General features: G+C 37.2%; 2 protein-coding genes across 3 annotated transcripts in view; both read right to left on the reverse strand.

The window, feature by feature from the left end:
- Nucleotides 1-25,883, reverse strand: part of Ipo11 (importin 11) — a 180,572-nt gene that overhangs the window by 46,399 nt on the left and 108,290 nt on the right. Inside the window, exon 27 of the mRNA XM_055601950.1 lies at nt 18,176-18,297. Within this exon, the coding sequence (XP_055457925.1) occupies nt 18,176-18,297 (122 nt within the window). The remainder of the gene's footprint in view (nt 1-18,175; nt 18,298-25,883) is intronic.
- Nucleotides 10,081-12,519, reverse strand: Lrrc70 (leucine rich repeat containing 70). Of its 2 annotated transcripts, none has more exons than XM_055601949.1 (2): nt 12,439-12,519; nt 10,081-10,961 (listed from the first exon to the last, which is right to left on the reverse strand). In XM_055601949.1, exon 2 carries the CDS (start codon nt 10,685-10,687, stop codon nt 10,112-10,114), a length of 576 nt encoding a protein of 191 aa, XP_055457924.1. In that variant the 5' UTR covers nt 10,688-10,961; nt 12,439-12,519; the 3' UTR covers nt 10,081-10,111. The 2 variants fall into 2 exon arrangements, with proteins under 2 accessions (XP_055457924.1, XP_055457923.1); XM_055601948.1 differs by having other exon boundaries at nt 12,404-12,448.

The following is a 25,883-nucleotide window of genomic DNA, read 5'->3' on the forward strand; positions in this document are numbered from 1 at the left end:
GACCAAGTCAACAAACGTTAAGGCTAAGTCCTCATCGGCAGGAGTCATTCAGATACATTCTTGTTTGAGTAGAACATCTTATTTCATGAGGATGTACTTTATGCCCTAATGACTGCTTTCTCTTAGAACTACAGAATATCTTAGAAAAACATTAAGTCTATACGTTCTGCTTGATTCAGAGGGATACATACTAGGGGAAAAAAAGCCAAGATTTTCATTAGAAATTTAACTACATATTATGTGATCTGTAGTTTCCTTGCCTGTATATGAAGCTTAGATTTGGGTCTGAAGACAAAACATATACAGAAAGAATATGGCCATTACCTCACACTCAGAAGCATATCACCATGGAGCCATTAGAGATGCCAAGGTGAGCAGAATCTGCGATTTCTTCTTAACACTGACTGCACTGGATTAAAGAGACGAAAGCCTTGCCCTCCCTTCCCAGGGAGCTTGCCCAGGCATCTATTTCAAAAGTTTTAGGGAGAACATATTAAACTTCTCTAACATCAGCTCTATGCATCAAAGTCATTCCCAGGAAAAACTGGAAACTTTATAAGGAATCAAAATTAATGCTTTCTCACAATTTTATTTATGAATTTTCCTAACAGGTATTTGGCAATGTCAGTGTGACTGTGTTGTACTATGTGGCAAAAAGCATCACTCTAAAGTATCTATCCCTCGGGTGCCAGAAGAGAGACAGACTCCAAGTTCTACAGCTCTAGAAACTAAAGCTGGCTTTGAATGGAGAGGGCTGACTCTAGGGAGGAGGAACCGAAGAATAAAAGGGAAACATTCTGTAATCAGTAAAAAAGACAAGTTAGATGGTATAAGGATCTCCAAACCACTCCCATTTTAAAAGGCATTCTCAAGAAGAAGCACCTTAATTATTATTCACGGAGCAGTTAGAAGAAAGTGTTTCCAGATAATAGAGAAAACCACAAAGCAAAGTCACGTGTGCTTTCCTGGCATTCAGAATAGATATTTATTTCTTTAGGCAGAGTCTATGTAGCTCTGGCTATCCTGAGAGACCAGGATGGTCTTGAATTTACAGACACCCGCCTTCTTCTACCTCCCAAGGGTTGGGATTAAAGGTGTTCACCCCTACTCCAGGCTTTAGACTATATATTTAAATAAATACACATTCAGACATTACAAAGTTGTCTAATGCTGCTACTACTATATAACGCCTTCCTCCTAAAAACACAACTTGTAAAATTTTACTTTTACTCACTTATTTGTTTGTTTGTTTTTCAAGTCAGGGTTTCTCTGTGTAGCCTTGGCTGTCCTGGATTCCCTTTGTAGACCAGGCTGGCCTCTGACTCACCTAGCTCTGCCTGCCTCTGATTCCTGAGTGCTGGGAGCAGGCATGAAGCACCACACCCAGCTTTGTAACACTTTATAATGAAGCTTGCATTTATTTATTTATCTATTTGTTTATTTGTTTGTTTGTTTGTTTTTGTTTTCCCCTGGGGCTGGGGAGACAGCTCAGCAGTTAGGCATACATTGCCCTTGCAGAAGAGTGGGATTTGGTTCCTGGTGCCCACCTCAGACAGTTTATCACCACCTGAGTATAATAAGCTCCAGGAGAGACCCCTCCCCAAGCCCTTTTCTGCTCATGTGCGCGCGCACACACACACACACACACACACACACACACACACACACACTCTCTACTCCTGTGCACAAATTCAGAACCAATCTCGTTTTTTATAATAGTTTTCTAGAATTAGGGTGGGACTTTGTACTTAAAGATAATTTCAAGGGCTGGAGAGATGGCTCAGAGGTTAAAAGCACTGGCTGTTCTTCCAGAGGTCCCAAGTTCAACTCCCAGCAACTACAACCATCTATAATGAGATCTGGTGACCTCTTTTGACATGCAGGCTCCCAGGCAGGCAGAACATTGTATATATAATAAATACATAAATCTTAAAAAAAAAAAAAGTCATTACTAACATTAAAAAAAAAAAAAAAGATAATTTTGATAATTTTGCTTTTGCCACTTCCGTAGGCACATGCTAGGATCTAGGCACTGTTTGTTTTTGATGGAAACCACCTCACTCTATACAGGAGCAGGGTTTTACTTCTCAGTGTACCATCCTCTGACTCCTGAGCTCACCTGTTCAAACCTGACGCTGGAAATCACTCTTAACCCCTCCACCCAGTGCTTACTGAGACAGACACTTCATCTTAACCAGGAAGGCCTAGGAATCTACAATCCCTGACAACGGATGGTGCCACACAAAGAACACGCTAGGACTTGCACCCATACCCAGGCCAGAACTCACATCCAGGGCCTGCAGGCTGCTGGGCAAGCACTCTACCTCTGACCTAGACCCCATCACCAACAGGGGCTGTTAAAACACTGGCTTGTACTGTTCAAGCATACTCAGCCCTCCTCGTTGCCAGAGTCACATTTATGTAATCAACCAGCCATGAGTCAAAATACTTTGGAGAAAAAAAAATTTACATCTGCATTGAATATGTACAGACTTTTCATTACTCTAGCTGCTAACAGGGGAGTGTAACTTATCCAGGAATTTCTGTTTCAGATGTTTGTAGGTCATCTTGAGACAATGAAAAGTAAAAGGAATGTGCATGGCTTTCCCAATTCTACCATTTTAGATATGAGGCCTGAGCTGCTGCAGATTTTATCCAAAGGATCCCAGAAATAATTCCCTGTTGATCCCAGGGGATAACTGTGGTGTGGTAACTAACTCTTTATGTGCACAAAGATTAGATACACGAAGGTAGGAAAACCAGAAACCAGCAAATAAAAACTATATAAACCAATTACATACAAGTTTCATTTCTTTCTTTCTTTTTTTTCCACTAAGATGCACGTGAATAAAACTAGTTTTAAATGGTTACTATTTCATGGAGGTATATAAAAATGAGATATGTACAGAATATGTTGTCTAATGAAAAGTGATTTTTTTTCTCGCTTCTGAAAAATCGGTAATACACAAAATCAAGCTTTCCTGTGTTTGTTCACTTGATTTTTAAAAGAGCTAATTTTGAATTATTTCTCTTATATCATCATGAACTCAAACAAGAGATGCTGGGAAAACTAAATGTCTTTAATCCACCAAAGACAAAACAAGCTGAAGATTTTAATACTTATTTGGTTAAGGTGAATGGGTCTCTGGTGCCTGTCTGTCCAATTTGAGTATTTCTCTAGTGAGAATTTGATACTCGCCAATTATCTAAGAGCACAATCTTAGTTTCTCTCTCTAATAAATGATGACCTTACAAATTCTCATCCTGTCTTCTTCCTCCTGTCCTAGGAGAAAAACAGGTAGGCAGAAACACTGACATTTTCAATCAACTTTCAATACAATTTTATACGTCAAAATTGAAGCTGTACAAAATTTTCACAGTAGCAGGCCAAAGAAAAGATTCAGAATGTTAACCACTTTAAAATTATCTCTAATCTAAATCACACCTACTCAAAACCTGCAATCATTCTTGAATTATTATATCTCAAATATTAGAGTTATAAAGAACACAGGTAATTTAAGAAAAAAGGAACTACTAAAATCTAAAAGCAACAACAAGATGAAATATTCTCCACTGTATTTCTTGATTTACACAACTTAACAAGAGTAAAGAAACAGAAATCTGCTGAAAGAATCAAAGGAAGCTAGAAAGCCAAAATCAACAGATTTATGCCAGAGTCCCTACATCATGGAACTCTATGACAGTACTGATGTTCACACTGAAAACATTTCTCTTTAGACAGTTTCTAGAATCTAAGCTATAAACATTTTGTCTCCTAAATGGAAACAATCTTTTCTATGTAGTAATTCTCTGCATGATCATAAGAAACTGTATGAAGAAATCCAGCCCCCTGAGAAATGTCTGCCAAGAAGAGGCTAAACATTCATAATTCAAAGTTCATGAATTCATCCTCTTTTAAAAGATTATTTCTTTTTATGCACATGGATGCCTTTGCCCATGTGCACGCATGTACATCACTGTGAGCCTGGTGCCTGTGGAGGCCAGAAAAGGGTGTCAGATCACCACAAACTAAAGTTATAGATATCTGTGACTGGAAGTTGAACCCAGGTCCTTTGGAAGACTCACAAGTGCCTTAACTACTGAGCAACCAACACAGCCAGCCCCACAATTCGCTATCTTAAAACAAAGCTTATTTTCTTTAACTCAAGGATCTTACACAGGTCTTTATATGCGTGATACACTGGTCCTTCAATTACCTGGGTTTTTATTTGTCTGTTGTTACTGCACAGGCACATAAGACTTTCTGCCCCACCTCCAAACCATTATCCCCAACATTACAATAAATAATTAAGATGGTGATCTGGGGCTAGTAAGATGACTCAGTGGGTAAAGGCACTTAGCATCAATACTAAAGACCTGTCTGTGACCTTCAGAAGCTATGTTGTAGAAGTAGAAAAAAAATTCCTGCAGGTGGTACACTAAAAAAATTGTATCACAATTTTTTTTTTAAAAAAAAGCAAGATAAATGTATTAGTTACTTTTCTATTGCTCTGATAAAATATCATGGCAATGGTAACTTATAAAAGAAGTGTTTTAATTGGGCTTAAGGTACCAGAGCCATGGCACAGAAGCAGGAACAGCTGCACACATCTAGAAGCAGAGAAAGAGCTAACTGGAAATGGCACTGGGTCCTCTGAAGCCCAAAGCCTGCTTCATTACAAATCTTCTCTAACAAGGCCACACCTCTTAATCCTTCCCAAACAGGTCCATCAGCTGTGGGGATCAATTATTTTGTTTTTCACTTTATTGACTTTTATTTTTTATTTTTTTAACTTTTATTAATTACACTTTATTCACTTTGTATCCCCCCAAGGGGATCAATTATTAACATGTATGAGCTTTGGGGGCCATTCTTATTCAAGCTACCACATACTGTTATCGTAGAGTAAGTAGAATTCTCTATCGTCTTCATTTTGCAAGAGAAAGATTTTGCATGTATAGGAAACAATGTCCAGTAAGAACATACTGAGTGTGCGTAAAAATGAAACGATCAGTGTCTAGTGCAAGCCACATGCAACCCAATCTTGTTACGTAATAAAGGATCTTAAACTTGTCATCTTCCTGCCACACCATACCTAGTTTTTGTACTGAGATCAAACCTAGAGTTTCATGCATACTAGGTAAGTACTCTACCTAGTAAGTTCATCTCCAACCTTGGTTGTTAGAAATCTGGGGATCAGGTTAAGACCCCACCACAGTCAGTGCTGGAAACTGTTTAAAGCAAGGCTATATGATGAGTAACTACAAGGCAATCAAAGCTATACCCTAGGCCAAATTCAAAAAAGCAACTGAGCTGGGTATGGTGCTGCACACCTGTAATCGCAGCACTCAAGGAGGCAGAGGCTGGCACATCTCTGTGAGTTAAGAGGCCAACCTGGTCTACAAAGCAAGTCCAGAACAGCCAAAGCTACACAGAGAAACCCTGTCTCAAAATAACAAAAAAGTAAAAAATAAGAATAAAAAATAAATAAGTAAAAACAATGAGGCAACTGTCAGGGCTGAAGAAATGGTTTGACACTTCGGAGCATTGTCTTCTCTTTTAGATGACACAGGGTTTAATTCCTAGCATACACATGGAGGCTCACAACTGTCTATAACTCCGGTTCCAGGGGATCCAACAGGTACTGCATACACATGGTGAAAGAAAAACATGAAGGCAAAATACCCATACACATAAAAATAATAAAAGAAAAAGCCAACAGTAGTGACATTATTATTAAAGTTGTATGAAAACATGCTTGTATTCAGAATTAAAGTCCTGAAGAACTTTTAAAGTCCTAAAGTCCCATATGCCACACAGCTCAGCCCAAGATGAGATGAGAATAATATACTCTAGAAAACACACATATACACATTTAGATACACTACACACCTCTGACTGTCCTGGAACTCCATGTAGATTAGGCTGGCCTCAAATTCACACTACACTTAACCATCTAAGCTTCCAACGGTCTTTTAGCCAGTCATCCTCACCATATGTTGCCTTTCACCTCTGGGCCTTTCCATCTGTTGGCAGTTCTGCTGCCTGCACCTGCCAGGTTAGTTCTGTTTACCTTAAGAATAAAACTCAAAGTGGGGCCATACTAGAAGACAGAGGTCAAGAGGCTTTGGTGAGTAAACAAGCTGTTGAGGAAAGAGAGGGTTTAAAAGCCAAAACATAAGTGTCTCAAAGAATGTTTATCTATGTAATATTTATACAAAGAAATATACCTTACATATTAAGGTTAGAAAGAATGACTGCCATAGAAAATTATCTGACAAGAGCAATACGTTTTCCAAAGATACAACTAAGAACAGACTGGGGTTTATGGCCATGTACTAGAAACTCAACAGAGAGGAAGAAAGAGAGATCACCCCCCCTGCCAAGAACATGCGAATAGCATGCTTGAACATTCTATTTCTTGGCCAAAGTTGACATACATGGACATATCTGCTTCTGTGTGACATTTATACATCAATAAAGTTATCACAGATGTTTTCAGTTGTAGGAAAATATCTTTATTGCACTGACAAGAATGTTTTAGTTGCATTCGGTTATTCTGAAAGAGAGAGATAGTTTCTAAAATATCCCTCTGATATGTAACTATTTTAAATTAGAGCCTGAGTATTTCAGAGCACTTTTTGTAAATGGTAAAGGCAAGAACTTGTAATAAATGATAGAAAGATATAGACATTAAAAAATGGACAAGTAAGCTTTATAAGGCTAACCAAAAGATAAAACAATAAAATAGAGAAATTGTAGTAAAAACATACACACATATTGCTTCAATTATATTTCGTGTTTTTAAACTTAAAATGCCCACAGAAAACTGTGAGTTGACTAACATTTTAAAGAGAGCACCTGCTGACAAAGCACAAAAAGAATACTTCATAAAAACCAACTTGATTGACTAAAGCTCCATTTATAGATTGCTCTTGATAGAACTAAAGTTTTCTGGTTGACTCCAAACCAATTATAAGTAATATATAAAAATACATGTAAAATGGTTGATTTAAAAAAAAAAACTGTTGCTTAAGCTTCTGTCTCATACTACTGGAGTCTTTACGTTTGGGACCTTTAAGATCAAAGTATATCTCCTCATATGGATTTTTCTAAACTCCAAACATACAGTTATCTTTCTCCTGAATGTCTTTAAGACAAGATTCAGTTTGGGGGCATGAAGAAACTTTTACCTTTTACTAAACATACTTCTGCATTGTTTGCATTTTCTTCCATTAAAAGTACCTTTAGCTATTAAATGAAAACAACTGGAATACAAGGAATTTGGAGGACTTAACAAACAAAAGAAACATCAATAAAATACCTCATGACAAAAAAAAAAAAAAAAAAAAAACAAAAAAACAAAACGTTCATTTTAGTCATAAATAATGTAACGGAAAGTTTTTTGTTTTTTGTTTTTTTAAATATAACCACTCCCCCAACGTGAAATCATCAACGAGGCAGAAAGAGCTGAACACTGAAAACTCTGGAGTGGGTGCAGACGAAATCGCTATCATTGCTTCTTTTCTAAGTGAACTTGTGTCTGGCAAGTGGACGGCACAGGACAACCTCGGTCATCATCCTCTCCATCCACCCTGTTTGAGACAGGCTCTCTGGTTCTTTTCTGCTGCTTAATGCCAGGCTCGCTGGCCTAGACACTCGCAGGGATTCTCCTGTCTCTGCTTCCCACCTTCCACAGGCCCTCGGCAACTACACACACTTACACGTTTGCAAGTTCTAAGGATTCAAAGCCAGGTCCTTAGGCTCGCAGAGTAAGTACCTTTTACCCACTGAGCATCTCTCAGCCCTGTTACCACTTCCAATGCATGTTAAACGAATTCCTCAGATCCTTCTCATTTTTATCTCACATATCTTTATGCGGTTTTCAAGCCCCGGTCTCCCAACCAGCAGTTTCAGCAACTTGTTAGAACTGAGAACTAGACAGGTATGTTGGCACACACCTTTAATCTCAACACTCTGCCAGCCTGGTCTGCATAGAAAGACTATGTCTCAAAACAAAACCAAACCTGAAAACCAACAGATTGGTTGTTCCATACCCACCCAATCCAGAAAGACTATGGTGGTAGAAATGGGGCACAAATAGAAAGACTTCTGGGTGAATCTGAGTTTGAGGCACTGTTCAATATAAAATTTCCTTATAAGTAATCCTATCTTATAAAAGCTAAAATTACTACATGATTAAACACATCAGAATGCTTTAGAACAGTATCATATGGATAACACTAACTTTTAATAAAGTATAAAAACTGGATAGAAAGGAAGGACACACAAGACATACTTGATCATCTACTTATTTGTGGTTCAGGTCATTATTAACCATCACAAATGCTTACTGTTTGTTTTTCTTTTTCTGCCGTGTGTGTGTGTGTGTGTGTGTGTGTGTGTGTGTGTGTGTGTGTGTGTTTTTCTAAGACAGGGTTTCTCTGTGTAGCTTTGACTGCCCTGGAACTCACTCTGTAGACTAGGCTGGCCTCGTACTCACAAAGATCCACCTGCCTTTGCCTCCCAAGTGCTGGGATTAAAGGCATACACCACCAATGCCCAGCTTACTATGTGTTTAATATTATGCAGTATACACTACAAATGTGTACTGATAGAGAAATCACTGCATTACTTGATTTCCATTAATAAATACCTATATTAAAGAGTCTAAAAGCTCATGTCCTAATCTTCCTTGCTTACTTGTTTTTTCAAAATTATGACCTAAGCGCTTGTGGCTTTGGTAGCAAATGTTTATTTTCAATGTGTTAGATGATAAATGTGTACTGGCTTTACCAGTTAAACCTTGATCCTGAACATCTGCTTGCCAGGTATTTACATGGGGACATTGAATATACTCCAAGTCTATCAACTCAAAACTGATCATCTTGAACACCCACCTCTATATATTTATTTCTCAGCTTCCAGAATGTAGTACAGAATTGCCTATGGTGAAAACGTTAACATTTTTTAGTTCTCCTTAACCTATGACCTCACAACCAATCACCAAAACGGGTCCTTCAACTTCAGCACTACTGTTGATATCCACTCTGCCCCTCACCCCCTACCCTGGCACATGCCTCTAGCATCTTCTGCCTGGATTAATGGTTCTGCTTCTTACCCTGTCAATTTTGTTCTATCTATAAAGAGTAAATTTTGTCTACAACAGGGTTAATTTCATAATATCTTTCTACTGCTTCAATTCCTCAAAAGCTGCCTGTGGTCCTCAGGATAAAAAATGAAACCCATTACTGCTCCATTTAGCTGCAAATCTCACACTACCTAAGTAACTCTTAAGTGTACTGAACTTTAGGTCCTAGAGAGCAGCAGTCTTTCTTGGCCATTAATCTTTCTAACAGAGTAACCTTTCTGACAGCTGTCTTCACTGGGTTTCTGTTTCCTGATAACAGTGTTTTTTGTTTCTGCTGTTCTGTTGTTGTTGCTTAGCCTTAGTTTTGACACATGGCCTTTCTATATAACCTTGACTGGCTTGGAACACACAGAAATCTGCTTGCTTCTGCCTCTTGACACCAGGAGATGTGTGGTTCTATGCAAAAATGATAGTTTTAATACTTCTAAATTTTTCATAAAGTTACCCTTATCACCACAAACAGCAAAAAAGTTTCCAAGAGCAGCACTTAGCATACTGTATTCTAATCATGTATCTCCCAGATTCAAGTTCTAGCAAGGATAGGAGCCACAACTAATTTTTCAACATTATAATCCTAGTGCCTACACAGCAACAAAGCATAAAATGAAAAGTGTCAGCTCAAGTCAAACATACGTAAAACATGTCATAAGTCATACTATTTCTGGAAAATTACTTAAGCTCTCTCCCTATTTTTCCTTATTTGTAATTTAAATATAGACAGTACAATCTTACAAGACTTTAGAAATAAACATGATTTGTGAGATATTTAACATGGTGTTCAGTACTCAGAATGTTGGCTACTTATCATGGTCAATATCAAAGAAAATATATAGAGAATAAATGCACTTTATTCAAATAACTAGTAAACACTTTAATGATATTACATAATTCTATAAGAAGGATTAAGTTTTATGTCCACATGGTACTACAGGGTTTTATATAGTCAATATTTAGTTGAGTTATAAAGCAGAATGTTCAAAGAGAATGACCTGTGCCCCATTGTCAGGAACCATCTGTTTATCAAGTCCAATCTGTTCCAAGCCAGGACTTCCCAGAGAATTTGGGGAGGTGTTACAAACCGAGGTGGTTACGTTATACCTTGCTGACTGATAAAAGCTGTAATACTCAACTCTATTTTCCACTGAGTTTTCTAGTGCCTTTAGTTTCTGTCTAAACTGAATAACTTTGTAGATCAAAAAAATGATTAAAACACAAGCTAAGATGAAAAAAGCTAGCAAAATGTCAAAAGCCTCATTCAGCTTCTCAACGTCTTGGGTACAAGTGAGAGGTGTTTTTCCTGACACAGAAGAGGCATCAATCGGCAGAGCACTGTGTTTTTCCAGGTTCAAGTTAACAGTAGTAAGCTGTATTTGCACAGGTAAAAGTGCAGTCGTCTCTAGTGCAGTACCAGGTGTATTCTCTTGAGAAACTCTACTGGCAGGTGAAGCACGGATCCGTTCCCAGACAGTAATGCTCTCAGTCACAGTGTTTTCCAAATGGTTCCCACGTGTGGTTACTTTATACCCGGTCATCATTAGTGCAGTGGTCTCGTGATGAATATGAAGAGATTTTTACAGCCCAAGCTCTGGATAGATTGGTCGAAGGCAAAGGCAATTTGTAATGTCGGTCCATTTACTATATCATACTGCTCTGCCACACACTGATAAGGGATTCTGATAACAGATGTTTACAGCAATGGCTGACGAGGCTAGCCAGTCTTGAAGACTCAAAAGTTTGCATTCACAAAATTGGAATTTGCCTGAAGATGAGTCAATGAAGACAATGGCTTAGGGACCCTTGGATGTAATTCTGTAAGATTATTAAATAACAGATTAAGGATCTTCAAAGATGCTCCCATATTCTCAAATGTATCATTATCAATGTTAAGATTATTGTTTCTAACTTAAATTGTTTAACAAGCTAAATGTATCAGGTTTAAATTGTCTAAATAATTATCAGTTAAGATCAAATGCTTAAGATTGTTAATTTTACTAACCCCATCCCTAGTAACGTTTATAATCATTACATGCTTTTTAGGAGGGGGCACTTTACATTGATGACACTTTTAAGTGCAAAAGTCTGTCATGTTTCAAAGGGCATAATGACAGTATCAAGATTTGTAAGACCATTTAATGGTACTTTTGTAAAAACATTTAAGGGCATTTTTGTTAAATTATTACTTTCTAGATACAAATAATCAAGGGCTACAAGATGTTGAAACTCTGAGATCTATGTTCTTAAATTTTTACTGCTCAATGAATCAAGACTCTGAGAGCAACTGCACAACAAAGGTAATGCTGCCGAGCACAGTGGCAAGTCCTCCGTAAACACAGACATTTATAGAGCATTAAACAAGCTTCTTGGAGTAAAGGACATCCAATTAGACTGCAAATAACAATCATGAAGCTCTGATAGACCTTTAAATAGTTCAGGCTCTAAGCATTTTATAAAACTGCTTAGAGATAGAAAATACAAATGATCTAATGGAACAAAGCCTTTTAGATCTTCATAAACAATATTAGTTACCCAAATAAAATGTTACAAGAGAATTAAGTACGATTAGTTCACTTTCACTTACATGAGACATTATTTCCAATCAGATACCAAAAAACTGTACTTTTAGGAAAATTCTAAGGACTGTGAAAGGCCTGTTAGTCTGTTTCCCAGGAAGAGTTGGTAAGAATACAAATATCCTAGTATTCCTTTATACAATCACACACAAAAAATCAGGTAACAATCAGAAATAAACACAGGCAAGGAAGAGAAAATGATAATCCACATGTAACTCAGTCTATATTTTTTCCACATTAGAACTGACTCCAAAGACAAAACTTTAAATAAGAAAGGTCCTAAAGCAAAAGTCTCAAAATACCAAAACTTCAGTAATCTATTTATACTAGGATAAGCCAAAACCGTATGCTAACACATATGACAGTGACATATGCTACAATGAACATTTGAGATAGAATTGCTAACAAAGCAATCAATCAAACCTATGAAACCCATTCTTTAGCAAAGATAATTCAAACTCAATAAACTGAAAAATGTTTGCTAAAATACATTATTACAACCGACTACAAGAAACACAGCAAATGATGTGAGGATAACAATTTTTGAATGCATACCCCATATTTTACATAAAGCCTAATATCAAGTAACAATTTATGAAACTATAAACACTACAGAAAAATCAAGCTGTAGTTTTCCACAAAATTCATTTCAGCTACAAGTCTGTACTTAAATAATCTTACCAAGAATAAGGAAATCATAACACCACTTGGCTTACTTAGGCAAAGGCTCTTGTTTTAAATCTGAAGAGCACCATTCCTTAACTCAGTTTCTTTCTGGGCCACTGCTGACCTCCTGCATTCCACCTTTTTTGAATTTTAAAGTCCCGGCTTGCTCAGGAAACGCCACTCTTCACACTGGTTCCTCTACAGTCAACGGGTAAAACAGGGGTTGCCATGGATACAGGAAATTGAGAGGCAGGAAGTCAGTTTATCTATGCTTCAAAAGTATTGTTGAAAGGAAATCTCAGGAATGTATTTTTTCAGAATGCGTTCAATCTACTTAATATATACACCTAAGTAGTTCCTACAACTTGAAAGAGGTTTTAAAAGCCAAATGCCTGAAAACTTGAGGTATTCGAAATCTAAATAAGTTGTCTCTAGTTATCAACAAAACATATTGTCTCTGTGTATTTGTACGTGTGTATGAAGATAAGCAATGACACTAGTGTCCCCTTCTATTACTCACCAACTTGCTTTTTTTGTTTGAAAAAAACATTTTATTTTTTAATTGTTATTATTATTATTATTAAGTTATTCACTTTGTATACCAGTTATAGCCTCCTCCCTCATCTCCTCCCGGGCCCACCCTCCCTCCCTCTTCCTGCTCTATCCCTCTTTGTGGGGTGACCTAGCCAGCTCACAGAGGAAGAGGATCCAGGCAGTCCTGATTGGACCTGATAGGCTAGGGCCTGATAGCAGGGGAGGACTTCCAATTTGCTTTTTAAGCCAGGTTCTCACATTGAGCCTGAACTCACTGACTGAGAGCTCCAGAGCTAGTCTGTACCCTAGAGACAGGTTTATAGCTTGCACCACACCTGGATTTTTAAGGTTGGAGTTGAGGATCTGCTGGCTCAGCAACACAATTACTTAGCAGAAGAAGCACACTGAAATAAAGGCATATAAAATGATTTTTATTTTTCTGAGACAGGGTCTCACTATGTAACCCTGCCCAGCTTGGAACCCTCTTGTACACAGAGGCCAGCTTGCCTTACACCTGCCTGCCTCTGCCTCCTGAGTCAGGGCTGAAAGGCATGGGCTACCACACCAAGAAATTTTAAATGCATTAACATATTTACTTTCAAACACTTTTTGAAGATTTATTCATTTAAAAACAGCACATAAAATCAGCCAATAATTTAGAATAATTAACAAAGAATACATTATCCTGAGATTTTTCTGTTTAAATTTTAAAAAATATTTTTTGTGCATAAAATACTGATTACTATCACTCAGTACCTGAAGAAATTTAGGCATATGGCCTGGGCGGCAGGAGACTATACAGTTCCCCACTAAATTCCTACCATCAGCTGTGCTGGCACGAAGGTTAGGGAGAAGCGGGGAGATGGCTGAGCAGGTGCAGTGCTCACCATGCAGGTCTGACGCCTGAGTTCAGGTCTCTCGCACCCAAGTCAGAAGAGCTGACTGTGCTTCAGACACTTACAAGCCCATTGTGAGGGAGGCAGGGCAGGAGAAGATCCCTGGGATTTGCTGGCCGCCCACCCCGCTTAAATCTACAGCCATCTACAGGGTCAGTTAGGGCCTCCCGTGAAAAGAATAAAGTGAAGACAGACTGAGGAAGACACCCAAAGCTGGACCTGGCTTTCACACACATGCACACATCATGTGTGCACATGCCCACCCTGCAGAAAGAGGAAAAGAACTTCCCGATGACTCTCCGCTCTACACAAATGTCTCAACTAGCTTGACTACTTAGCGTGAAAAGAAACCTGCCTCTGAGTTATTTTTTTTTTTTTTTTTATTTAAATAAAGATTTAGGAGCCAGCCAGGCAGCTCAGCAGGTAAAAGTGCTGGGCAAGCAAGCCTAGTAACCTGAGTTGGATCCCAGAATCATGTAAAAAAGCCAGATGCAGAGGTATGCATCTTTAATCCCAGCACTTGTATAGTGAGATGAGAGACAGAAACAAGAGAGTCATCTAGGCCCAGGATACACAGCATGACAGAGAAAAAGAGAGACCCTGTCTCCACAACGTGAGAGTACCAACTCTCAGAAGTTGTCTTGTGACTTCAATATATGTGCCATATACAGCATACATATGAACCCACATATAAATATATAGATTTGAGTGAACTACTTATATATTTTTAGCCATGGACATCTGACTGCCATCAATAATTTTTTAAATTATTTTCAGTAACATACAAAGTGGGGAGGGCACTATACACATTATTTTCAATTAAATCAAACAAGTCACAGGAAAGAGTGAAAGGATGAGTCTATTAAATTCAAAATAAAGGGAAGAAGAAAAAAGATCAGAACACAGGAGAGCTTCCTGCTCCTCCACAGCCTTTCCGTTTGAATGGTCTCTATGTACTCTTACCTGCAAATTTAAGGGGTAGGGGGTGTGACTACACAATTCTCTTTCAGTAACTATAAATAACCTTTATAAAATTACATAAAATCACTGCATTCTGCCAAAAGAAACTTGTTCTTAATTTAAATTCTTTTTCCAAGTAGCAACATACCCCTTCTAACATTCCTTACGAATAAAATCACTAAGTGAAAACTATAGACAAAATGCCCACAAAAAGAAAACAACTCTGTCTGTGTCTGTAAAAACTCATTTAAATTCAGCTAGAACAGTGAAAGCAATAGATTAGGGAGAGGCAAGGGGGATGGCCCAGCAGGAAAAGGCACCCACCACCATGGCTGACGTTCAGTTCACAGGACCCATGTCACAGAAGTAGAGAACCAGTTTTCAAGCTGTCTTCTCACATCTACACACCTGCCACAGCACATAGACTGGCACACATAAATTTAATTTATTAAAAACCTAATAGTGCCCTTATAAATGCCAAATCCACATGTACGGAGTAGTTCAGTGCTCCTCTGAAAATGACATTGCATGTATCAAAAACAGTTTAGTGATACAGAAATAACACTATGTACTCACTAATCTAAGAACATGTTTCTTTTGGTAGAACACAATAATTATTCTCAAACATGAACATTAAATATTAAACATTCCATTCTGTGCAATAAATACAATAAACTACAGTAGCTACTACAGCATTAACAAAAGCAAGAAATTACTACTAGTTCCTTAATATGAACTGCATAACACAATTAACATTTGGGAAGGATGCACCAAATTCTTAGATGAATTATATCAACATCAGTGCTTTAAAAGATGCATTATTTTTGGCCTGGCTTCATAGTTAAAGAGACAAATACAAAGAAATTAAACAACTCATTTATAGTCAAAAAGTAATAGAAGATCTGAACTCGGGCATCACAATTTGTAAACAACCAAAGTATATGTGCTTACATATGATTTTCACAACATTCAAAACAGTCAATCAGTAAACAACAATCAATCAAATATAAGCCAGAAGCTTTTGTATCACATAAGCTTCCCCAGGTGGGAGACAGCTCGGCAGAACCACTTGAAACATGCTTCTACCACAAGAGGTGGAAACTGCCTGACTAGAACACGACTCTCCATGGGGCAATGGTGAGAGGTGGGTGGTAGAGCTTCACAGAAGTGGCATCTAGTAGAAGGTAATGAGATCATAAGGGACACTGCTAACGGAAGAGATTAATGTTGTTCTTGGGAACACCAGTTAGTTCCCATGACAGTGAGCTGCTATATAAAGAAAGGCCCAGGATTCCAGCCCCAAGAAAGGGCAGGAAGGAAAATAAAACAAACAAAGAAAAGGCAAGTGAATCTTGCTTCAAATTCTTTCTCTTTGACTTTAGGGCTTATAGATAAATACTACAATGGACTAATTTTACTTCAAAAGATGAAAATTAGGAAATATCTTTAAGTACATTATGTACTTGCATGAAAATGGCTTTATATCCTTAGTATAATTTAAAAAACAAGATGAAGATTTAAGTCTATTATGATGACTATCCATTTTGGAATAATCAGGTTAATCCAATCAAAACTCATGAGGCAGGAAACAAAAGGAAGAGGGTCTACAAGATTCTGAACTTCTAGCTTACACTGTGAGCCAATTATATAACATACAATAATAATATATATTATAGTAGAATATATAATGTAACATAAAATAATAATATACTACATATACCTGTATATATGTATATATATATATGTATATATATGTATATATGTAATATATATATATATATGTTTGTATGTATAAAACACCTATTCTTGGTGCCTTTATCACAACAAAACAACAAAATGTTACTTTTCAGAACCTACTTTTCTACCTTAAAATACTACTAATCTAATGTATTTGAAAAATCACAATGTCCAGGGTTGGTGGCACATACTTGTATTCCAGCAGTCAAAGGGCAGAAGTGAAGGAACACATTCAAAGACAACCTGGCCCACACACTAAGTTTGAGGCCAAACAGACTACATAGTCAGACACTGTCTTCAAACAATAACAACTAAACAAACAAACAAACAAAAACTTAAAGAGTTTATAAAAGTATATAATGACTTGACAATTTCTTAAATTAAAATAAATTCCCAAACACTAACTCTTCATACAATATTTTTATGATGAGAATTATAGGTGAGCACATGACCAATCAAGGCAGGCATAGTAAATCTGATACCCAGAAAATCTTATCACAAAGCATTTTCTCCAAGAAAGCAAGACACTATATGCATACATTTTGTTGCTTTGCTAATCCCTGTGTAAATCATTCAAGTAGCTTACATTAACTACGGTGAACTGGGGCATACCTGAAGCTGAAACTCAAAATTCTCAAAGAACAGGTCTGTGTGAAGCTCTTAAAAACACACATACTGAATGTTTCTGAAGTTGAAAAATGGATCACCAATTTAGAGAGCAGACACCAAAGGATTACTATCATTTGTTTCTACAAGTAATAGTTTGGCTTAACCTAAGAATTTTAAGAAAAACTCTTGAAAACAATAAAAGATGGCATTTGTAAATAAGCCTAGATATTATTTTCAATTAAAAAAAAACAAGCAAACATGAGCTGAGGGCAATATTACCCTCTATGTGAAAATACTATTAACCTTTAAAAAAGGCAGAGAAATTCAAACTCAACATTAAGAATCTGAAAATTATTTTAGCTAAGAATCGGTTAAAACAGAAAGGACATATGAAGTTATACTGAACAACTGCAGAAAACTTAGTAGACTTAATGCCATTAATTTATCATTAGGTAAATTCTCTAAAAATTCCCTAAAATATGAAGATCTAACATATTGAAGTCATCTTTCTCATACAGTATCATGCCTTCAGAGCTGCTTTTATGTCTTTAAAAGGAGAGGAGGGGGTCCTTCTAGAGTGGCTGAAGCAAGAAAGATGGAAAACAAAGCTCTTCATCCACAAACTGGGTAGTAACCAGAGAATTAAGAACTCACCACTGCAGCTGTGGGCTCAGGACGCATGCTTCTTGGGCACTCAAAGAATAATCATTTTTTTTCCTTTAAGGTATTCTTGCTACAGTCCAGGCTGCCTTAGTCTTCACGGTGTTGGGACTATAGGTGTATGACACCAGGCCAAGCTATGTTATGTTTAAAAAGAAACCAGCTTTGGGCTAGAAAGATGGCTCAGAGCTTAAGAGCACTTCCAGAGGACCTGGGTTCCCAGCACCCACAGAGTGGCGCACAGCCATCTGTAACTCCAGTTCCTGAGGATCCAACACCCTCTTCTGGCCTCCAAGGGCGTTGCATACACATGGTAAACAGATAAGCATGCAGGCAAAACACCAATACACATAAAAATATACAAAAAGAAATCAATGTTTCATTTCCTTACCTATTATCAGAAGGCAGAAGAGACAGTAAAGCCAAAGCTGAAAGTTTCTTTCTTTCAGGCTGTGTGATATTGTCCATTCGATCAACCCACATTTCAATCACATTTCCTAAAAGCTGGTCCATCTGGAAGAAAGAAAACATCTCAGAATATCTGAAATTTTATTTGTACATGAATAAGTGCTGTTGACAGCTAAAACCTAAGACATGGTTAAAGTTCAATTATGAAACCACAAAACTGATATAATTTGGGATAAGCTTTGGTTTGGAGAGAAATTTAAGAAAAATAAAAAATTGACTCCAATTAATGAGAGACAAAGACAACTTGTATGTAGCCAATGAGTATTTTTGAATAACATCATTTAATGAATAAATTAAGACCATTCTCATTAGAAATTTGCCAAGTACACATATTTCTATTTAGATGATAGGTTGTTTTTCAATTTAGTGATTACTCTTCAATGTTCTGTAATTTGCTAGTCTGATTTGCTATCCCTCCTCCGAGGACCAGAATGCCTGCAACTTCAACCTACAGAATCTCTAAGAAAAAGAGTAAATCACTTCCTACAACTTCTATAAATGTCAATGAAGCTAAAAATAAACTAAATCTACACAGTGCAGAACAGGAGAGCTGGCTGATTCTATGTGCTGACTCAGCAAGGGAAAGGCGCTCAATGATGTGTTCCAACACAAGGGTATGCACTGCAGTGAGAACGTTTTTAGACTGGATTAACATTCACAGGGGGCCTGTCTTTTGGCAGATATCCTTCACTCCTTCTCTAGGAAAGATCAAGAAAATAGATCGAGAATATTAAATGACATATTTATCAGGTTTATTTATACTTTTCTGCTACTATCACCTTTAAAGAAATAAATATTTAATGCCAAACCACTACCTTAAAAATCCGGTCACATAAAAGTCAACTTTAGAATCTTACTCTTTTTCTACTTTAAGACTGCTATATTTTGGGGCTGGAGAAATGGCTCGATGGTTAAGAGCACTGTCTGCTCTTCCAGTAGGTCCTGAATTCAATTCCCAGCATCCACATGGCAGCTCACAACTGTCTGTAACTCCAATTCCAAGAGATCTGACACCTTTATGCTAATGCACATAAAATAAATTATTTTGAAAAAAAAAAAAAAAAAGACTGCTATATTTCACCTACTTAACAGTCACATGATTTTAATTAACAGGCCAGCAGTTACTAGGTGAAATCTATTTATATTTGAGTTCCCTGCAGTATGTATTGCATCTGAGATGGTCCAATGAACTCAGAGAATATAAAAATTAAAAAACAGCAACGTCCACAGGTGTTCCAGGAACTATTAAATTCAACGAAGTTCCCAGTTTTAACACTGCAATCTTCTTAACTCTTATCCTTAAAATAGGACCCAAAAGTCAGTCAGGGTAGAACAGAAAATTAAGGTACATATGTCTAACACAGTATCATGATTTAAAAATTAAAGTCTTGTTCCAACAGACAAACACACTTTTATTTGAAAGTAATTGTGGGAAAAAAAAAAAAAAAAGAAAGTAATTGTGTCTTCTAAAAATAAAATAAAAATGATTTTAGATGTCTACGTATTTTTTTAAAGATGTTTAAATTATGTGTACTATTTAAGCGTGTCTGTGTCAAGCTTTGTGCACACATATGCAAGTACTGGTGGAAGCCAGAAAAGGGCACTGGATTCCTCAGAGCTGGAGTTATAGGAAGCTGTGTGTAACCTGGGTAGGTGCTGGAAACTGAACTATGGTCCTCAGCAAGAGCACTCTTCACTGCTGAGCCATCTCTCTAGGCCCTATATTATTATTTTTAATAAATATTAAGGTATATTAGGACATAAATCAATATGATATTATTTAAACCTAATTACTTTATAACTAGAAGAGGTGATATGCCTTTAGACTGAGAGGTATTGTAAAATTATTACTATAATACTGGAGCAAGTCAGTCTAGCGTATACCTGGAGCATGACAGTCTAGTTTATACCATTATGTCTACAATTCATATTTAATTTAAAAATAAATGGTATAATGCTATATAAAAGTTTATTGAAATTAATGTAATGTAAAAATACTTAAAAAGCAAATCAAAACCATTATAAAAATAACTATGAAGTTTTATTATTAAATATACTTAATAAGTCATGTAGGACCTCATGTTCATAATCCAATACTTGAGAGGTTGAGGCTTGTCTAACCTAAAAATGAATTTGAGAGCAGCCTCAAACTATACAGAGAAAAATACTATCTCAAAGATAAACCAAACAATGAGAAGATAAAAAAGTAATTGATTAAAACTGGAGGCTACATTGATATACACTGTTGAAATAAAAAATGAATCAGCAAAACCAAATATTTCAGTATAAATTTATTTAAACCACATTTCATTTATTATAAAATATTTAATAAACAGCAACACTTAACAGTAAGCTGGACAGCAGGAAACTTACTCAATAAGCAACTGGAATACAAGGAGTTAGCAGGTTTTTACAAAAATGTGTGAAGTATCAAGTGTTTCGGCTTTGTGGGCCACTATAGCCCCAATAACAATTGCTCATTGTCCATATCACCAATAAACAATGTGCAAACAAATGACAGGCCATTTGTCCTCCTACAACAAACTATAATGTTCATGTCAGTATATAATGCTACTGTTAGCCTGGTTCAATGGGACACGCCTGTAATCCTTGGGAAGCAGAGGCAGGAGGATCTCTGTGAGCTCAAGGTCAGCCTGACAGTACAAAGTGAGTCCAGCACAGCCACAAGGCTACACAAAGAACCCTGTCTTGAAAAATCACTTTAAAAAAAAAATAGTTTTTATTTTTTGAATTGAAAAAAAAAAAAAGTAAAACCTCTTCTATTTCATGGTCTTTATAAAAACCAAAGACTACTCCTCGCACACTGGCCATAGCTCAGAGTCATGATACATAAGCAGGACCAAAATTAGGATGAACACTTAACGGGCAGAAGGTACAAACTTTTAGGAGGTATTCACTCTTGGTACTTCACTTTCCTTGATGATGACTACATTGCTCCCAAAATTACTGAGTACATGAGCGAAACAAAAAGCTTAAGACATGGGCGTAGATTCCCAGAAGATACATTTTTAAACTAGAATAAAATCGATTAGGAATCAAAGAGACAGTTGCTCTGGGTAAAGGGAAACACACACTATATAAAGATTCTGCAGCACATGAGAGAAAGGTGCTTTCAAGAAACTGCAAAATAAAACAGCGAATGGATAGGATGATGGAGTCCTAAAAAGAGTAGGAGATTGAAGAGTAAAGGAATAGATTACAGTAAAGTGTTGTAAAACACACACACACACACACACACACACACACACACACACAAATTATGAGTTAAAAGTCAATTCTAACTCCAAAAGAAATACCCTGAAGAGATTTAATACCACACACTCTAAGTCCCAGAACAATATGGAGGGTGAAAATAAAAAGTAGATAAACATTCAAATAGCCTAAGGATAGAAATTCCCTTTACATTTCTACTAATGACTCCTTGTTAATAGAAAAGAACAACACAGACACACACAAAGCGAGAGTAAGAGCAAGAGAAAGAACGAAAGAGTGTACATGAGAGAGAGAGAGAGAAGAGCACATGCCATACTGCTCTTCCAGAATCCACGAGTTTGATTCCTAGCACCCACATCCAGCAGCTTGCAGCTGTTACACAGCATACCTGTTACTCCGGCTCTAGGAGATCTGGCACTCTGGCCTCTGTGGTCACCCACACTTAAGTACACACACCCGCATAGACACATTCACACAAAAATAAAAATGTTAAAAATTTTAAAAACTCAAGTTTAAGAAAAAGAAAAGTACAAAGAAAGAAAAAATAGGCCTGGAGAAAGCTACAGATAAAGGATAGTAGATTGCTTCCATAATAATAAAGTCACTTAAGTTTAAAAAAAAAGTACTTGCTTTCAAAGTTACCAAGGGTGAATAGGATAGCTCTTACATGGTGCTTTAATTATATGAGGAGTAAAGCAAGGTTATTTTAAGTGTTTGATAAGAACTGTAATTTTAATGTTTAATATTTTAAAGCTTAAAAAAGAGCTCAGAAATATCTATAGTTTATTACAATTAAGTATTTCAATGAAATACATTTGAATTTCACCAAATCCAATGCTGACACATAACTACAGGTTATTTTATTTTTCTAATTAAAAACTGTTTTGTTAATGTAGTTGATAGTTTTTCTTTCCATAGTATATTGGTTGTATTTCTAGCACAATGCTTACATTATTAGAGTATTTAAGTATTTTTCTGTAGTGGTGACATTCATTCACCTTGTATTAAGGTGTGTCTCTTACATTTGACTGTTAATTGCTGAAATAAATGCTAACAGATTCTGATATTGCCATTTCTATTGAGGAACCTCCTGACTCAATGTTGTGTAAAAATTACTCCCCAATTATCTCTGATTGGCTAATAAAGAAACTGAACAACCAATAACTAGAAGGAGATTTAGGGTGCCTTCCCTTTTCAGTCTGCAGGTTCCAAGGAATAGAAAAGGAAAAAAGAGAGACAGGGAGAGGGGCAGAAAGGGAAAGAGAGAGAGGAGAGGGAGAAGAGAAGAAGAAGGCCACGTTGCCATGAGGATAAAGATGAAGCAGGAGCAGCCAGGGAGAGATTAGATGGCAAGGAACATGGGCACATGGCTGGGAAGCAGGCCAAGCTAGCACAGACAGGTTGGAACAGATCAATATCAGCCTGGCGATGGCGCTTGAAGCTTATTAATAAATGTAATAGGTCTGTGTCGATTATCTGGGAGCTACAGTGAGCAAAGGAAAAAAATATTAAATCCAATACTTTGAGATTATGAACCTCATAGTTAAGTATCTGCTGAGGAATGTACCACTAGGACAAAAGATACTAAGACAGAGTTACTGGGGTCTGCATTCCAACTCTCCTATTTACTAGCACTGTGGACTCTCATCAAATCTCAAAAATGAGATAGGAACAGAAATGCTATCATTAAATTCTGATAAAGTATGTTTATCCTATATTCATTTATGAGTGAATATATTCACTATATAATTCACTTATGAGTATATACCATGTGTGTCTTTCTGCTTCTGTGTTACCTCACTCAAGATGATCTCTTCTAGTTCCCACCCTTTGCCTGCAATTTTCATGATTTCCTTGTTTTTAACTGCTGAGTAGTATTCCATTGTGTAAATATACCACAATTTCTCTATCCATTCCTCTGTTGAGGGACATCTAGGTTGTTTCCACCTTATGGCTATTATGAACAGAGCTGCTACAAGCATGGTTGAGCAAATGTCCTTGTTGTATATGCTACACCCACGCCAGTATCGCCATAGTAGCATATACTACAGGGCGGGGGATTCGCTTTCTTCAGAAATTCGCCCCCTGGAAGGTCCCTGGCAGACTCATCCCACTTGGAAAAGAGACATGTTCTGAGATTTCTACGCTTTTCCAGTTGTGGCTCTGGGGCTGGATTGATGAATTCTTTGATCTTTCTCTGTGACTCCTGAAACAGCACAACTAACTTTATAAAGAAATTTATTATGAGTAGATTGTTAAAGGTTTTAATAAAAATAAGTTTAAGAAAAGTAATGAATTAGATTTAGTATTAATAGGCATTAAGAATAGTGAAAAAATAATAGGCTCCTTTTTAAGAAAAAATAACATGAGAAGTACAGCTGGCATGAGTTTACCCCTCCCTTCAGCGTCCTGTTCCTAGGGAAGATCATAATAAATCTTTAGCAGGACATAAGGGAGGATGGTTGACAAAGGTGTGTTTAGACTTTGGCAGGTATTTGACTTGGCTCGGAGGACTATTACAGCTCCTGACTTTCCTCTTCACTAGTCAGTGATAATGAAACCATAGTTTGGGGTTTTTGTTTGCGTTGATCAGAAAGTTTCTAGGCAAAGATTTCTTGTGGGCACTGCCCTATGTTAAAACATAAACTCTGTATCCTTGGTAAAAGTCTGAATGTTCTGGAAAGCATGCCAATTTTAAGGTGCTTCCTTGTGAGACCACTATAAAAATACTAGCTTGACTTCAGTAAAGTTGCAGCAGAGTCAAAACCATCAAGGTGTCTCTGTCTGTCAATTCATCGCTGAAACCGTGTCTTCCTGTCCAAAGCCTTGTTCTCCTGCGGACGATGGGAGCCCGACTGGGCCGGTCCGTGGCAGTATACTTGAGCATCTTTTAGATACATAGCTAGAAGTGGTCTAGCTGGATCTTGAGGTAGCACCTACTCCTAACTGTCTGAGAAAGTGCCAGATTGATTTCCAAAGTGATTGTACAAGTTTACATTCCCACCACCAATGAAGGAGAGTTCCCCTTTTTCCACATCCTATCCAGCATGTGTTGTCACTTGAGTTTTTTATCTTAGCCATTCTGATGGGTGTAAGGTGAAATGAAATCTCAGGGTTGTTTTGATTTGCATCTCCCTGAAGACTAAGGACGTTGCACATTTTTTAAGTGTTCCTCTGCCATTCAAAATTCCTCTATTGACCATAGGGAAGATGCTCAATCCTCATTCAGAAGGGCAAACACGATAGACATCAGAAGCAGAGGACGACAGGGAACAGGACAGGAGCTATCACAGATGGCCTCTGAAAGACTCTACTGATAGAGGTATCAAGGTATCAAAGCAGAGGCTGAGACTCATAGCCAAACTTTGGGCAGAGGACATGGAATCTTATGAAAGAAGGGGGAGATGAAAGACCTGGAAGGGACAGGAGCTCCAAAAGGAGACCAACAGAGCCAAACAAAACAAACAAACGAACAAACAAACAAAAAACAAAAAAACCTGAGCCCAGGGGGCCTTGAAAAGAATGATACCCCAACCAAGGACCATGTACAGAGAGGACCTAAAATCCTGGCTCAGATGTAGCCCATAGACTCAGTCTCCATGTGGGGTCCCTAGCAAGGAAAACAGGGGCTGTGTCTGGCATGAACTCAGTGGCAGGCTCTTTGATCACCTCCCCATGTAGGGTGCAGCCTTGCCAGGGAACAAAGAAAGACAATGCAACCAGTCCTCATAAGACCTGATAGGCTAGGGTGAGATGGAAGAGAAGGAGGATCTCCCCTATCAGTAGACTAGGGGAGGAACATAGGAGGAGAAGTGGGAGGAAAGCTAGATTTGGGAGGAGATGAGGAAGGGGCCACAGCTGGGATACAAATGGAATAAATTATAATAAATGATAATTTAAAAAGTTCTGATAAAGATTTAAAATACTATCTGGTAAAACATAAAATTTATACTGTGAAATACATTGCCAGAATCACTCAAAAATTTTGCTGAATTAAACTGAATAAAGTTTAAACAGTTCCTATCCCAGCTAAAGACAATAATAAAAATATTTTTCTTAAGCAATTCATTGGGGGGAAAAAAAAAGAAAAGCTAAGATGTCAAATTTGTGGTTTAATTCTCCATAGCAAAATTGTCGTTTTTTTGTTTTTTTTTTTTAACCCTGGGTCTTCTGAAACAGATTTATTTCTACCACAGGTCAAAAGATTTCAGCCACTGTCTCTTTCCAATCTAAATACATGAGTGAAATAAACGCTGTCTCCACATCTCATAAACCTGAACAGATTAGTGACTGAAAACACCAATTTCCTACAGAATATTACATATCATATTTAGTCACAAGTAACTAAGGCACTAAAGAGCTTTTCACACAACTCAGCATTTTGTTTTAACCCCAGT

This window comes from Psammomys obesus, unplaced genomic scaffold, assembly GCF_907164565.1.
Source record: "Psammomys obesus unplaced genomic scaffold, mPsaObe1.curated_primary_1811, whole genome shotgun sequence".
Lineage (NCBI taxonomy): Eukaryota > Metazoa > Chordata > Mammalia > Rodentia > Muridae > Psammomys > Psammomys obesus.

Coding starts and splice junctions, on each gene's coding strand:
- Lrrc70 (XM_055601949.1), bottom strand. CDS start 10,687: ATGATGACCGGGTATAAAGTAACCACACGTGGGAACCATTTGGAAAAC.